Source organism: Megalops cyprinoides, chromosome 12 (genome assembly GCF_013368585.1).
Source record: "Megalops cyprinoides isolate fMegCyp1 chromosome 12, fMegCyp1.pri, whole genome shotgun sequence".
NCBI classification, from domain to species: domain Eukaryota; kingdom Metazoa; phylum Chordata; class Actinopteri; order Elopiformes; family Megalopidae; genus Megalops; species Megalops cyprinoides.
The window spans coordinates 3322151-3336118 of record NC_050594.1 but is presented as its reverse complement, the minus strand read 5'-3'; the positions used below and the strand labels follow the sequence as shown (position 1 = coordinate 3336118).

Genomic DNA, 13968 nt, shown 5'->3' with positions numbered 1-13968 from the left:
CGCCCAGGCAAACACTTTCCATTACGAAGCATACTGATCTGCAAAGGTTTGTTCCCAAGCTTCTGTCAGGGAACATACAGATCCATTGGTGACTCACACCCTGCACTTCAATTCTGTATGTAAAAGCAACCTGTTTGTGAAAGGCCGGGGGCAACTGTCTCTGTACACTCATACTTAGTAATTATCATCTCTGTAAACTTTTACTCAGTAATGATTATCTCTGTACACTCTCACCAGTAATGATTATCTCTGGATGCTCTTACCCAGTAATGATTATCTCTGTACACTCTCACCAGTAATGATTATCTCTGGACGCTCTTACCCAGTAATGATTATCTCCTGATAGCTCTGTGCACCCTGGCCGCAGTTGCCTCCACTTATAGGCCATTCCTGAAAGATAATATCAAGCAGTCAATTTTTATCACTTTTAATCTCTCATGTTAACAGTTTAGGTTAAGGCGTAATGTCTGGTCAAGATGTAGACGTTTGTTGTTCATATTCTGAGTTACTGGAATAAAGAACAAAAAAAGCTGTGTGTGTGTGTGTGTGTGTGTGTGTGTGTGTGTATCTGCGTGTTCATGTGCGTGTATCTGCGTGTGTGCACGACTCGATCACCTTCTTGCTGTAGGCCTGGCGCTTCTGCTTGGAGCCCACAGAGTAAAGTGCAGGTATGAGATCCACGGGACAGTCAGCCAGGTACTCACAGCACGTCACCGGGGACTCGTGTATTGTCAAGGGATACGGGCTCTCAAACAGCGGGTATCTGTGAACACGAAGGGTTAAAAACAAAAGATGGAGCTGTGTCACGCTGGGGACATCAGCCACACCTCTACACGCTCTCATTTTCCCTAACTTTTAATAAAATATATTGAATTTTAATATAGAATATTTCACAATCAAACTTTTCCCATTCTGTTAATTGTCGCCCCCCTTTTGATTTAGAAACATGCCAACATGCTTTATGGATTCCAGTCATATCCACTACCTTTGCAGTTTTATTTTCATTAACTAAGTACATAAGCTGTAGCTGGCTAGTCCATAGGGTCTGAACTGAGGGGGTGAAATTGATGTTTATGTTTTAAATGACATTTTCTCTTAACTGATTACAATGTTCTCAGCAAAATGATTAAAGTGTTCATTAAGGGGGTCAGGGATGCCCCTGAACTGACACATCCCTGACATTTGCCTTAGATCTTCCTAATATTCGCACTTACCCAATTTGTCCAAGGTCGATAACCACTAAATCCTTTTCCAGCAGGACCACTACTCCGTAAGGTTCCTGATAATCTGAAAGGGCGGAGAACAATACAGTCACGTAACTTCACCTGGGGCTGCATTTCAGCCACTACAAATCAGAAGAGTAATCTGCCAAACAGTGATTTATCTTCATAGATTTTTATGGATTTTACCACAGTGCGTACAGTATCAGGGATGTTTAACTTTAAGATTTCAAGATTCATTCTTTATTGTCCCGTGGGGAAATTTTCACAGTCTGTACCACAACGAGAAACATTCAACATGAGAAACATTCAACATAACAGACCAAAACATTCAGCGTAACAACCCTAACAGTTAAGACACTTCACAAATTGACCCCAAATGGACTCGCCACACTTAACACTGGGATACCCATGTCTTTTCGTGCTTAATGTGTCAAAAAAAAGGGACAGTTTGGTGCTGAATCAGTGGTGTCCAACTGGTCAAATTCTGCAGCTGAATATAGATGGAAGCAGCCCAGGTTAACTGCCCTGCTGACAGGTGCAGTGCCTCAGCCAGGACTCAAACCTGCAGTTCTCCACCCGTAATCGCACAGGTAGCAGAGGCGAAGCACGCTCACCGCTCGGGTACGGCGTTTCGCACAGCGTGAGGAAGTCCACGATGGGGTAGTCCATCTCCAGCACCGCCGTGCTTTTCCCGTGCATCACCGTCAGACACGCCCTTCTCCCCACCGTGTCATACGACAGCCCCCCCGACAGGATCATGAAGGGATCCCTGTGCGGGACGCAAAACGGCCACACGCGGAACGTTAAAAAAACCACCTCTGCGCGAGACACAAAACATCCAAATACAAAACACTCAAGGAAACCTGCATAAAACGGGAAACATCCACACACAAGAGCTTAAGAAAGCCTGACCCTTCTGTGAGAAAACATCCAGCAGTGAGATAAACTCAAATCTCTGCTTGAGACCCAAAACAACCACCGGGGGTAGGTTAATAAGGATATACCAGCTGTATAACTGTCAGGCCCTCACCCGGATCTGGTGGTTTTGTATTCAGCTTTCAGGATGGGTTTGCAGGGTTCTGGTTTCTTCCCATCCTTGGGTTGTTTTCCTGAAACAGAAAATAACAAAAGCTATTAACAACAACAATAATAGTATTAGTGGTATTATTTTATTAATCATTATTTGAATATATTAATTACAAGAATGATCGTCCAGGGAAATTTCACTGCACAGACCACATAAAAATCATGAAAAACCAGATTATTTGACTTCAATGAACTGGATCAAACTGGGTTTCGTTGGTTGATGTTTGCACAGGTTTACCTGGTGTTAGTCGCTTTGCTTTAAAAGTGTCTGCGAAATGCCAAATTGTAAATTGTAAATTGTTCCTTTACCACCAACTTGACAGGAAATGGGTGTTTTATAGTGCTGGCTACAACATAAAAACCCCGTCAAAATACAGCCATTTTGATTTTTCAATCAAAAAAAAAAATTTGCCAACAGGAAACTCAAAATTCAGCCATATGAAGTGTGATTCCATCACTTGTACGTGTTTTCATTCCAGTGCAAAAAGACATGAAACCTAACTACAAATAGATTTCATGATGGTAAATGTAAATGACTAATGGCGCCCCCTGCTGGCGCAGAGGGGAACTCACCGTGCGGCGTGATTATCTGCGCTGGCCTGGTGGGGGACCTGACATTCCACAGGGTGAGGGTTCCGTCTGAATGGCTGCAGATAAACTGCTTCCCCTCGTGGTGCCAGGCCATCGAGTGGATCGCCTGAAGGAGGGGGGAGGAGAGGCAGTCAGGCCCCATTCGCCAGGGACACTGCCCTTCTGCCCAAAATCCCTCTGCATCGATTCAGTCAAGATAGCTGTGTTTTCCCACCAAAACCCCACTGCGAGAGCGTCATTGTGGCCTGTTCCTGGGCTGGTCTGCCAGGCTGCTGGTGGGTTCTGACCCCGGTTAGGCTTGCTGGTTTGCCAACATGGCAGAAACTGCACCAAATTTGGCAATGGTACAAACAGGAAAAAGTCATGTGGCAACATCAGGAGCGGTGCATAGGATGCCTCTGACTACAGCGCCATTCAGCTCTGACTTTTGGACCCAGTGAAAATGGCCTGACAGTATGCAGGAAATGTCAGCTGTACTCCAAAGATGTGTGTGATTGGATTGGTCATTGATTGGACGGCAGCGCCACATGGCCTTCTACAGACCCCATAGCTGCCCTGAGGTCACATGGGTGTGATGCATCCAATTTGACAGGCCACACGTATCGATGGCTGAATGTCACTCCTTTGATGTGGCCCCCACACAAGCAAACAATTCCAATGAGAAAAAAAATCGTGACCCACAAAGCCACACGAAAGAGCACGTGTCTATTTATATCAAACCAGGTCATGAAGAGCACACAGTCGTGATGTTTATTCTGCATAAATGACTTCCCTCTTTGAACCTGGTACATGAAAGGAAGCCCCTTGAAAAGGCTTCTACAGTGGTTATATGAGAAAACAAAACCCTGGGAAAGTGTTTGGTTGGACATGTCAAGCATTCACCAATCATCGCTGTAAGAGATATTCATTTGATATAAGCTTGGCTCGTCAAACTAATCACTTTCCCCGAAGTTTACCTTTAAGTACTCACTGGCTATTCCTTGACAACATCAAATTTTCCTCGAGCTTCAATTACAAGCATTTACTAAATAAATAACAAAGGACCCTTTTTTTATTTTGTGTGTTCAGTTCAGGATGGGCTTCCTGAAGCCGGAAAGGAGACGGCTCTTGTTCTCACCTCATCGTAGCTGTAACGGTAGTCTGCCTTCTTTGACTTCAAGTCCCACAGCACCACTGTCCCCGACTCGAATCCAATCAAGAGCTGGAATAGTACCCAAAAGCCCACAGACTTACTCCATGCGTAAACAATGCAGCTAATACCCTGAACATGCATACACTAAAAAATAATAATAATAATATTTTTATTTATAATAATTTCTTCATGTGACTTAAAGGACCATAATGACACGGTGACGTAATTAAATGCGACTGCCACTTACTAAAGAGGAAAAAAAACAGAATATAAGAAGTCAGTTTTGTGCCTGTTTTTTGAACGGTTCACACAAGGATATCTTCTGCTCTGGATGTGTGCGTAGATGAAGTGCAAGTGACAGAAGGTTCAAATATGCAGTGGCTCCCAATGTCAGATATTCAAACAGCCTTTCTTGCCCAAACAACATATGAACATTAGCCCTTTCTGTGTACTCAACGCAAAGAGATCCACATCACGAACATGACCAGGCAAGACAAATTATCATATTCTGTTATGCAGGGTTTTTGGCTCTCCTCCAACAAGACTCAGGGGAAGAGTAAGACTTCAAAAAGGAACAAAACACACACACACACACATATATATATATATATATATATATATGTTAAACCAAGATGAACATTCTCTGAGGGTGACTGAGGACCTCCTACCTTTCCTTCGTCCATTGGGTTATCGCTGATGTGGACGATGGGTCCTGGGTGCGCCTTGGAGGATCTGTGGGAAGAGAAGGGGTTACAGTTGCTTACAGAGCTGAGAGAACATGCTGACGCTACTCCAAAGAGCTGTGTTTTCTGTAAGAACTTGCAGATGAGAGAGAGCTAATCTGCAATTGGCAAGAATCTATCTTATGTACGGTCTTTTACACTCAAAATGTCATTGTTTTGTCTCAGGGAAAAAAAAACATCCGCTATTGTACAAAAGCCTTTTACTGAGAAGCACAAAATTCACAGAATTTCCCATTCATGGGAATCATCTCCCTGGGACTGGTGATGCTCTCTGGTACGTTCGAGTTTTGGTCGTGTCTTGTTAGATTTTGACTGGGCCTCATCACAGAGGTCATCACAGGTCCCTGCTGCGGTCAGACCGCAGAAGCACCACCCTCTGCCTGTCAGACTCTCCCTCAGCAAAGCTCCCTTCCCCCGGCTTCCTCTCACATGCCATCTGATGGTGAGCAGAAGCAACATGCATGTGCCAGGGCACCTGCTCATCACAGGCTACTGCTCAAAGAGGCACTGAGCTTAAACCTGTGTGATGTGATCTGTGTGCTGAAGCACTCTGACCTCCGAGCAGAACCCCTGGACGAGACTGCAGTTCACCCCTGCACCCCCCGACATTCTTAGCAGCCAGCACAGAAGGGGCGCTCGCTCATTTTGTAGGTGTTGAAACTCGGTTTTTAACAGCCTCGGTCTCGACCGGCACCACAGCAGTTTCAGGAACTCCGTGCGTGAGGAGGACCTGGTTGGAGAGGGGATCGCCATAGCAACCGGAGAGGTAGCAATAAGAGGGGGAACCTCGGGAGGAGCAGGATGCAGGGTGGGGTCATCGTTTTGGATGCGACAGGAAGCGGGCTTGGGTTCGGCCCCGCTCTCATGTCCCAGCAGCCAGGCCGGCTGTTCCCTGCTGCTGACGCACAGAGCTGAACAGGTGTGTGCGTGTGTCTGTGTGAGCACACGTGTGCGTGTGTGTGTGCGTGTGCGTGTGGGTGTGTTTGTGTGCGTGTGTGTGTGCGTGTGTTTGTGTGCGTGTGCGTGTGTGTGTGTGTGTGCGTGTGCGTGTGCGTGTGCGTGCTTGTGTGTGTGTGTGTATATGTGTGTGTGTGTGTGTGTGTGTGTGTGTGTGTGTGTGTGTGTGGCAGGAGGCGTGGGCAGCATTGCTCTGACTATGTAGGGCGCGATATCCCAGGCCGGTGCGATCTGTGCTCGGCCTGCTGGTTTCAGCACTGTGGAGAGTTCGCCTCCCTGCAGGGCAGAGCTGCTGGACGCAGTACAGGCTACAGACACACTACACCCTGACCTGCCTGAACTGCAACCTCAGGTTTGTGGCCGGATTCAAGGTTATGTTGGGTTGTGCTCATGGTTACACTTGAAGTTTAGGGGAGGCACATCCAAAGACAAGAAAGCTTGGAACAGGCCTTCTTTTTGAACATTTTTGCCCACCTGCAGTCACATCTGCAAACCACTCCACTTCAGTGCAAACACCTGAGCAACAGGCCCCCATCACCACCCCCCACCCCCCACAACCCAATGCCAGAAAGCACAAAGAGTGTTCTGACAGTCTGGTTTCATCAGAACCTGATGAGCCACAGGTCAAATCATATTATGTGATATTTGAGTGAAAGTGTCCTTCTCCAGCCTCCAGCACAATGAATGATGAAAGGGAGGGACTGTTGGCTTGCTAAGGCTGGTTCCTGTTTTCCTCCCTCGGCTTCCTGGCTGGACATTCAACAGGTGAAATCACCCGTGCACAATCACCCATTTCGCTAACGCCGTGCTGTTGTGCTTCTGCAAGTCACTCAAGTGTGTAGCGGTCTGTTGTCAGTTATCTGTTGCTGTCTGGTTGTGTTTTAGTGAAGGCGGAAGATGGGGGGGGTGTGTGTGTGTGTGCGTGTGTGCATGCGTTTCTGTGTGTGTGTGTGTGTGTGTGTGTGTGTGTGTGTGTGTGTGTGTGCGCGCGCACACTGCGGGAGGGGAAGTGCACTCACAGCTCGATGGCTTTGTTCCACATGATGACGTAGCCGGAGAGGGAGAAGGACTCCACGTTCACAATGTGAATGTTTCCCCGCTCAGACCCCACATACAGCCACTTACTCTGGAAGGGCAGGTGGCAGAAGGTTATCCTGAAAAACACGGAGACAGAGATGACACTGGGCAACACGCACACAACAAGGCAGACCAGGGTTTCCCTACTCAAGCCATGAACTAAAATGGGAATTTAAACATGCACGGAAAAGGGTTTTTTTTTCCTTTTTAATTTAGGATTAGGTATGGGGAAAATGAAGAGTTTAAAGCCCCCTGTTTAAAGCTCAATAGCCTCTACTGGAATCTGAATATAACACAGAAGGCCTTAGTGTTAAAGGAGGCCAGAGTCAAAGTCGTCAACTCTTCAGAGTAAAAAGTTACCACAGCTCTCAGAAGATGACAGAGGTAAGGCTGGGGGTTACCCGCTGGGAGTGTATCTGAACTACTGCATGTTTCTTTCTTATCTGAACACTCTGATTAGATAAACACATTTAAATGCATTCCTTCTTGTTGATAACCCTTGTCATGACCCTTCTGTGCACCCTGCAGAGGGAAGAGGGCGTGTCCCTACCTCTCCCTGCTGAATTTGAGGGAATGCAGAATGGCAGGCCGCTTCTGCCTCAGGTTCCACAGGTGAAGGGTGTCGTCTGACAGGGCGCTCACTAGCGCCCCCTGCAGAGGGAAAGACAGCACAATTAATCTGTGGGGGTGAGTGATGTTTTCCTGTCTCCCTGGAAACAAGCGGGAACACACGGTAAAAAACATACAGAGGAGACACTGAAATAGGACACATCACACATGCAAGAGACCCAGACACCAAGAAACACACACTCAGTGGAGACACAAACACTGCAACCACACACAGAGGAAACACACACCACACTAGAGAAAAACCACAATGAGGGGACACTAAAACAGAACACAACTAACACTCAGCAGCCCCAAACAAGCAGAGCGGAGACACAGCAACACTGCAGACACAAACTCTCAGGACGCACACAGTCAGGGAAAGAAGGAGAAGCAACACACACACCAACTCCTGAACAAGGGCATTCCACACTCCTAACACAGAAACTCCCTCCTGAAGCTTCCACACACACACACCAACTCCTGAACACGGGCATTCCACACTCCTAACACAGAAACTCCCTCCTGAAGCTTCCACACACACACACCAACTCCTGAACACTCCTAACACAGAAACTCCTGAAACTTCCACACACACACACACTGTAACTCCTGAACACGGGCATTCCACACTCCTAACACAGAAACTCCTGAAGCTTCCACAGGCCCTGGAAGAACACCTGATCGGGGTCAAAGTTCACCTCGTTGATGAGAAACTGGACCTGGATGACCGCTGCTCCACTCTCGTGCTGGCAGTAACACTCCACCCCCATGCGGCCGAATCTGGGGACCCGCCCGTCAAGGAACATTCGGACAGGACCGATAACCGGGGACAGAGAGACGGCCACCTGACAGGTCACTGTGACCTCTCTGCTGGTGACCGTGGGACAGCCATAGGTCAGACCTGACGACATGTCTGGCAAGAGCCGTACTCAAAACCGAGAGCACAAAGGCTGAGCGGTCAGGGAGCACAGACCATGCTCCCCCCCGCCATCAGCTCCCAGGAGTTTCTCACCTGAAGGACAGGTGACAGGCTCATGACAGGCTGGGAAAATCAGTGACAGGCAGTATTCACTCCTGCAATTAAGGACAGTCCACAAACACAGCACCCGTGCAAAGCTTGGACACACTTTTCTTTCTTTACCTACTGTATTTTCCACATTTTGGAATGACAGTAAAGACACGAAATAACAGAAATGGAATTATGCAGTGACCAAAAACCAGTCACCAACAAATCAACAAATGGTACTGTACTTAACTCAGTCACGTGTGTGGCTGTCACCAGGCGGGTGTGAGGCTGGGCTGTCACCAGGCGGGTGTGAGGCTGGCTGAATAAGGCAGGGCTTTGCGAGGCCTTGTTACAGCCTTACAAACGACATTAATATTCCCTACTGCTAATTTCCATAAGTTGTGGGTGGAAGTGTGGCTCAGTGGGAAGGTGACTGGTCTTGCATGCAGACGACTGCATATTCAGATGCTGCAGAAGTACCCCTGAGCGAGGTGCCTGACTGGAGCAGCTTTAGTGATCAGACAGGGGTGGGAGAGGAGGACTCAGTGGACCGGAGAGGAGCATCTGATGGACAGATGCATGATGGGTGCTTTTCTACAGCTGGAAGAACTGGAAACACCGAGCACTTCCTGGATTTTGCATAGTCATTCTTACCACAGCAGTAAAACGTACTCACTACTTAAAGGCACCCATTAAAAAAAACAAGAATTTATGTGTAAGTATATGTCAAAATGTATCACACAGAACATATGGGTACAATGTACATTGCAATTATTATATACTGACACACAGTACATAGTATTTCAGTTGATAAATACAATAGCCTAAGGTGTGGAGGGTGTGGCAAAATCTTTGAATAGATCATATTCCTCCATTATCAAGGGCAGATGGTATAAAAGACTAAAAAAAAAAGGGTACGAGTGACAGCACAAAGAGAGTGAATGAGAGAGAGAGACAGAGAGAGATAGAGAGAGATGGCCAGCATTACACTAAATTCATTTGACCGCTATTTTATTTTTAATGCCTTCTTAATTAATTATTAACTGCACCCAGAGGAGACTGTGCGATGCATTAAGCTGTGTTTATATTTTCCATCATCAAAGTGGCTCAGGGACTCGCTTAATTAAAACGATCTCAAACAGCTGACAGGCAGGTGCACGGTGCTGTCACCTCATTGGTCGGTTGCTGGGGGGGGGTGGGGTGTTTGTACTGAGAGCTAACGGCTGAGCTGGCACACTGAGAGGCACAATGAGGAACTCTGAAACACAGTGAAAGGCAGGGGATCTGCCACATCATTTATTCATAACCTCAAACATTACAGTCATTTCATATGCTTAGCAGCCCCTGAGGGACTTTCACAGCTCATGTTTAACGTGTCATACGCTCACACAGCGGCATACGTGCTGAGGCCGTGCAGGTTAGGCGTCTTGCTCAAGAGCGCAGCAGCGCCTCGGCTGGGAATTAAACCTGTTCCGGGAGTGTGCGGGAGCCAGTGTCCCTTTAACTTTTTACGAGCGCCGCCCTGTAAATGCAAACCACCCAAAAACACAGGCTTTTAAAAAAACAACTGTGGTCTTTCATCAATGAGAGTGCCTGGACCTCTGACTGGATAAGCCCACCCATTCCATTACATCTTTGTTTGGATGGTTGAGGGTAACTTCTCTGCCATCTGCCTCTATAATCAGCTGAAACACTGAGCTAACGATCTAGATTACGGGACAGAAGCATTCGGAAATCCTCTGCTGGTCACACTTTAATGGCATCACTCAGTGACAGATCCATCCAGCCGCGATTCACAGCAGATCCGCACCGGATCATCCTTTCAACAGCACAACTCTGTAATTCCACACTGTTGTTTGTATCAAGGAGCCAATGAGTAGATTCCAGCAGGACTGCAAAGGAGATCAGAATGCAGGTGCAGTATTGGCCCAGCCCACATCAGCTCTGGCCGTGAGAAACAGCAGTGTAGGGAGTTTAATGCCTGGAGGCTGAGCGGAGATTTTGCACTGGTCACCTCACGCTCACACTGACTCACAGAGCACTCCCAGCAGGCTGACAGAGTGAGAACCCCAAAACCAGACCCAACTTCACTCAGCCACAGCCTCCTGATGTAAACCACTCTCGTGACCATACCTGGGGTGGGGCGGCCTGCTCAAACCGGAAAAAAACAGACCCCCTGCCATTGCTCTTTCAGACACAAGGTAAGACACTAACTCATATCAATAAGCAGACAGTGCAAACTGACATGAAACTCTTCAAAAACCAAACAGCACTCCAGGTGTGAACTTTTCGCTCGTGTAATAAAAACACTTAATGGAGCCTTCACATCAATGCTTGTGGATGCAGGACTATCTAATTGAAATCTGAAGCTGCATCTGAAATTTTGTATTGTGTGCGAGTGTCAGCAGTTGTAACATGATTTTTCCCCACAGGTATAAGTGTCACCTGAAGAGTGTCCATGGATCCCACACATACCACTAGATTAAGCCACTGAAGCCTCTGGAGGCAAAGTAAGTGTTCAACACTTACAGCGCAAGGATGGGCTAACACTCATCTGAAGTGGAACGGAAATAACACCCGTTAATCCACGCTGTATTTAGGTCATATTTTGATTTGTGTATTTTTTTACGCAATAAGAACATCTGCCGTCTGTCTGTAGGTCAGGACTCTCTACCATCCCCATTGTGCTAATGGCTCACAGCACTGTCTCCATACACAAAAACTGCAAATTAAGCATGAAATAGGAATCCAAAAATGACATAATACGACACAATCAATCGATCAAATGGACTGGATTAAAGCCCCTTACATTTGTCATTTTCTTCATGCTATCCAATGTAACGTAAACCTAGACACACTGTAAAACATATCCTCTATTATATGAGCAAACTGCATTGTAACAGACACCGAAATATATGGTCTTTACGTATGAATGTATATTAACACACATACACCACATTAACATATATTACTCTAAGTGTTTCTTTTTGGATCATTTCTTTTTCTACTGAAAATTAGCATAGGTTACTTTAAATATTAATTTTCCACAGGTGATTATCAGCTCCACACGGCATCCTCAGACGGCTGCCACTGTGACACAGTGACAGCTGCTGTCTCTCTGGGGGAACCTGGGTGCACCTGTGCTCCCAGCGTGTAAACGCACACGCTGAGTGACAGTCTCACGCGCTCACTCTCCCAGGGGAAACGAAGCAAAATGCCGCCGACGGCCTGCTTCTCGGGCCTCCGAAGAGCAGGGAGCGACCGAGGAAGAAACGGACACGTCCTTCTGTTTCGGGCTCAGGGTACACACCAGCCGCTCGGAGCGGTGCACGACGGCAGGGTTCGGTGTTTGCTGAGGTATTAAGCGCTCGGCTTTACGGCTCGAGGTGACGAGGAACTCGCAAGAAAGCCACATTAACATGAATTTGCTTCACTCTGGAAATTATTCAGTAAGAAGTAGCCATGTGCACCTAACAATGTGGCCACATAAAGTGTCGGCTGATAACATTTCAGAACAGGACAGATAGTGTTTTTCCTGTTTGAATTCATTAGTCATTCTTAGCAGCTATTAACTGAATTGACCTTGGCGCACCTCTCTGCTTTCTCACACTTCAGAATTTCTGGATTGTTCCCCTAGGCTGCCCTGTGCTGTGGTTAGGGAACTGAGAATACAAGGAAGAGGTTACAGGTCTGAATCCAAGCTGAGGCACAGCTGATCCAGTTGTGCAAGTTGTGCTGAGATCCAATTAGATGCCAAACTAAGTTTTATTACCTAAAATACTCCTCTTCTCCACACTACATTCAAGGTGCAAATACCATACCTACAGCAGCCTGAGACAGTTTCAGCTCTATGAAAGAGGTAATTAAATATTCATGAGTGAAAAGGAATCAGATGTCTGTAAAAGTGGCCTCTTTAAAAAGCGAAACCAGTCGATTTACTCACTCACTTTAGAGATAATGTCACGTGAGGGTAAACATTTCCTCTTAAGGATGAAACACGAGATGAATTCCTTGGTGACAGTATCTCTTTGCTTCTCCAGGCAGCGTGGCTGCTTCAGTGCTGGCTTTTCCATCCTTACTTCCCTTTATGTGCACAAGAGAGACAGATACGCCTGTCAACACAGCTCTGACACACAGGTTTCCTGCTGAGTGCAGAAGTTGAATGTTGGCCGTTTTATTCTTAAACCAATCAGCTCTTATTTCTTAAACCATTCATACTGCTGCCTATTTTTTTTTTTTTTTTTTACAGCTCTGTCAACTCTGATCAAAGGGCGATCAAACGCAGCACTTCTAGCACTTCATGCTTTCACAATATCACGATGAAATCAACTAATCATTTCCACAGACGCTGCCCAGTTGAATCTGTATGTTCGGTTAGATACAACATTCACCTGTATGTTCACTTAAGACAGTAGTGCTACAAGATTCCAGAGTACCAGCCAGTTCCCACTTCCTTTTTCCTTTCCTTAGAAAATGTTGGCATCCTCAAAGCAACGCTTAAGGCAATACTGCTTCATCTGGGAACAACATTTTGCCTTTTTCTTGGCCTTATATTATGTAAATCAGGATAAAGGGTTCCACTGGCTTATATCTGTATTGATATTTTTAGGGTGCTGCTATGCCTAAACACTTTGTGTCAGATTGACCGGGTCCTGGGAGCATGCAGGCTGACGGGCATTCGGCAGGCCCGGCCTGGCACAGCACGGCTCAGCTAACACCATCCTGCTCAGCTCCCCGCACCTCCCTCTCCTCCACGCCACGGCCGGCGTCCTCACTGCCACCGCCGCTCTCTAAAGGTCCCGCCCGACTAGCACAGCACACTGCGCCGAGCCTGCGCCGGGCGTGTCAGATCCATCCAGCTTGACAGTGACCCTGAGCACCACATACTGTCAACTTCCCCTTTAGTGAACGCAACGGCGTCTTTAGTATTGCCCCATCAGAAAAGTGTAAACACAATACACAGCACTAAAAAAAGTGTAAAAACAATATATACAACATACCTTTAAAAATATATGAATATACTCACACTTTCGTACATTCAGTTTTAGCACATACTTTAGTATATGTAAGATTAGAAAATTACCATTATTTACTCACCCAGGACAACTTACAACTCAAAAAACTTCACATTACCCATATTAGCTAAGGTTCAGATTAAGTGCCTTGCTAAACCCTAAAACGGCAAAGTACCAAAAGGACATTGAACCTGCAAAATTCTATGTTCAAGCCTAATTCTTTAATCACTATGCTACAGTGCTGCAGTAGTAACAACAAGAGTAGAAGCGGTAGTGCCCCAAAATTTGATAAAGAATCACCCTCTTTCCTTCTGTTCTGTGAGTATGATGGAGGCAGTGATGCAGCTCCAGATGTTTTGTCAAAATGAGGTTGCTGTGCAGTTCCAGCTGCCTCAGCAGGGTTAAGGACAGGGCCAATCAGCTCCTGCACAAGAATCACTTTCCTGCTGAACAGGACAGCAGCTGACCGGGCATCAGGGCCGGAGAGAGGATGGAGCTTCAGTCTGAGTGAGCAAGATCACACTGCAGT

The 13968-nt window shown here is 46.6% G+C and overlaps 1 protein-coding gene across 4 annotated transcripts in view; it reads right to left on the bottom strand.

The window, feature by feature from the left end:
• Window positions 1-13968, bottom strand: part of stxbp5b (syntaxin binding protein 5b (tomosyn)) — a 31391-nt gene that overhangs the window by 12537 nt on the left and 4886 nt on the right. For all 4 annotated transcript variants that reach the window (XM_036541944.1, XM_036541943.1, XM_036541945.1 and 1 more), the window contains exons 3-13: window positions 8117-8198; window positions 7360-7460; window positions 6752-6886; window positions 4701-4764; window positions 4018-4101; window positions 2883-3006; window positions 2254-2332; window positions 1838-1992; window positions 1215-1287; window positions 616-763; window positions 323-390 (exon numbers count right to left, since the gene is read on the bottom strand). In XM_036541944.1, the coding sequence (XP_036397837.1) occupies window positions 323-390; window positions 616-763; window positions 1215-1287; window positions 1838-1992; window positions 2254-2332; window positions 2883-3006; window positions 4018-4101; window positions 4701-4764; window positions 6752-6886; window positions 7360-7460; window positions 8117-8198 (1113 nt within the window). The remainder of the gene's footprint in view (window positions 1-322; window positions 391-615; window positions 764-1214; window positions 1288-1837; window positions 1993-2253; window positions 2333-2882; window positions 3007-4017; window positions 4102-4700; window positions 4765-6751; window positions 6887-7359; window positions 7461-8116; window positions 8199-13968) is intronic.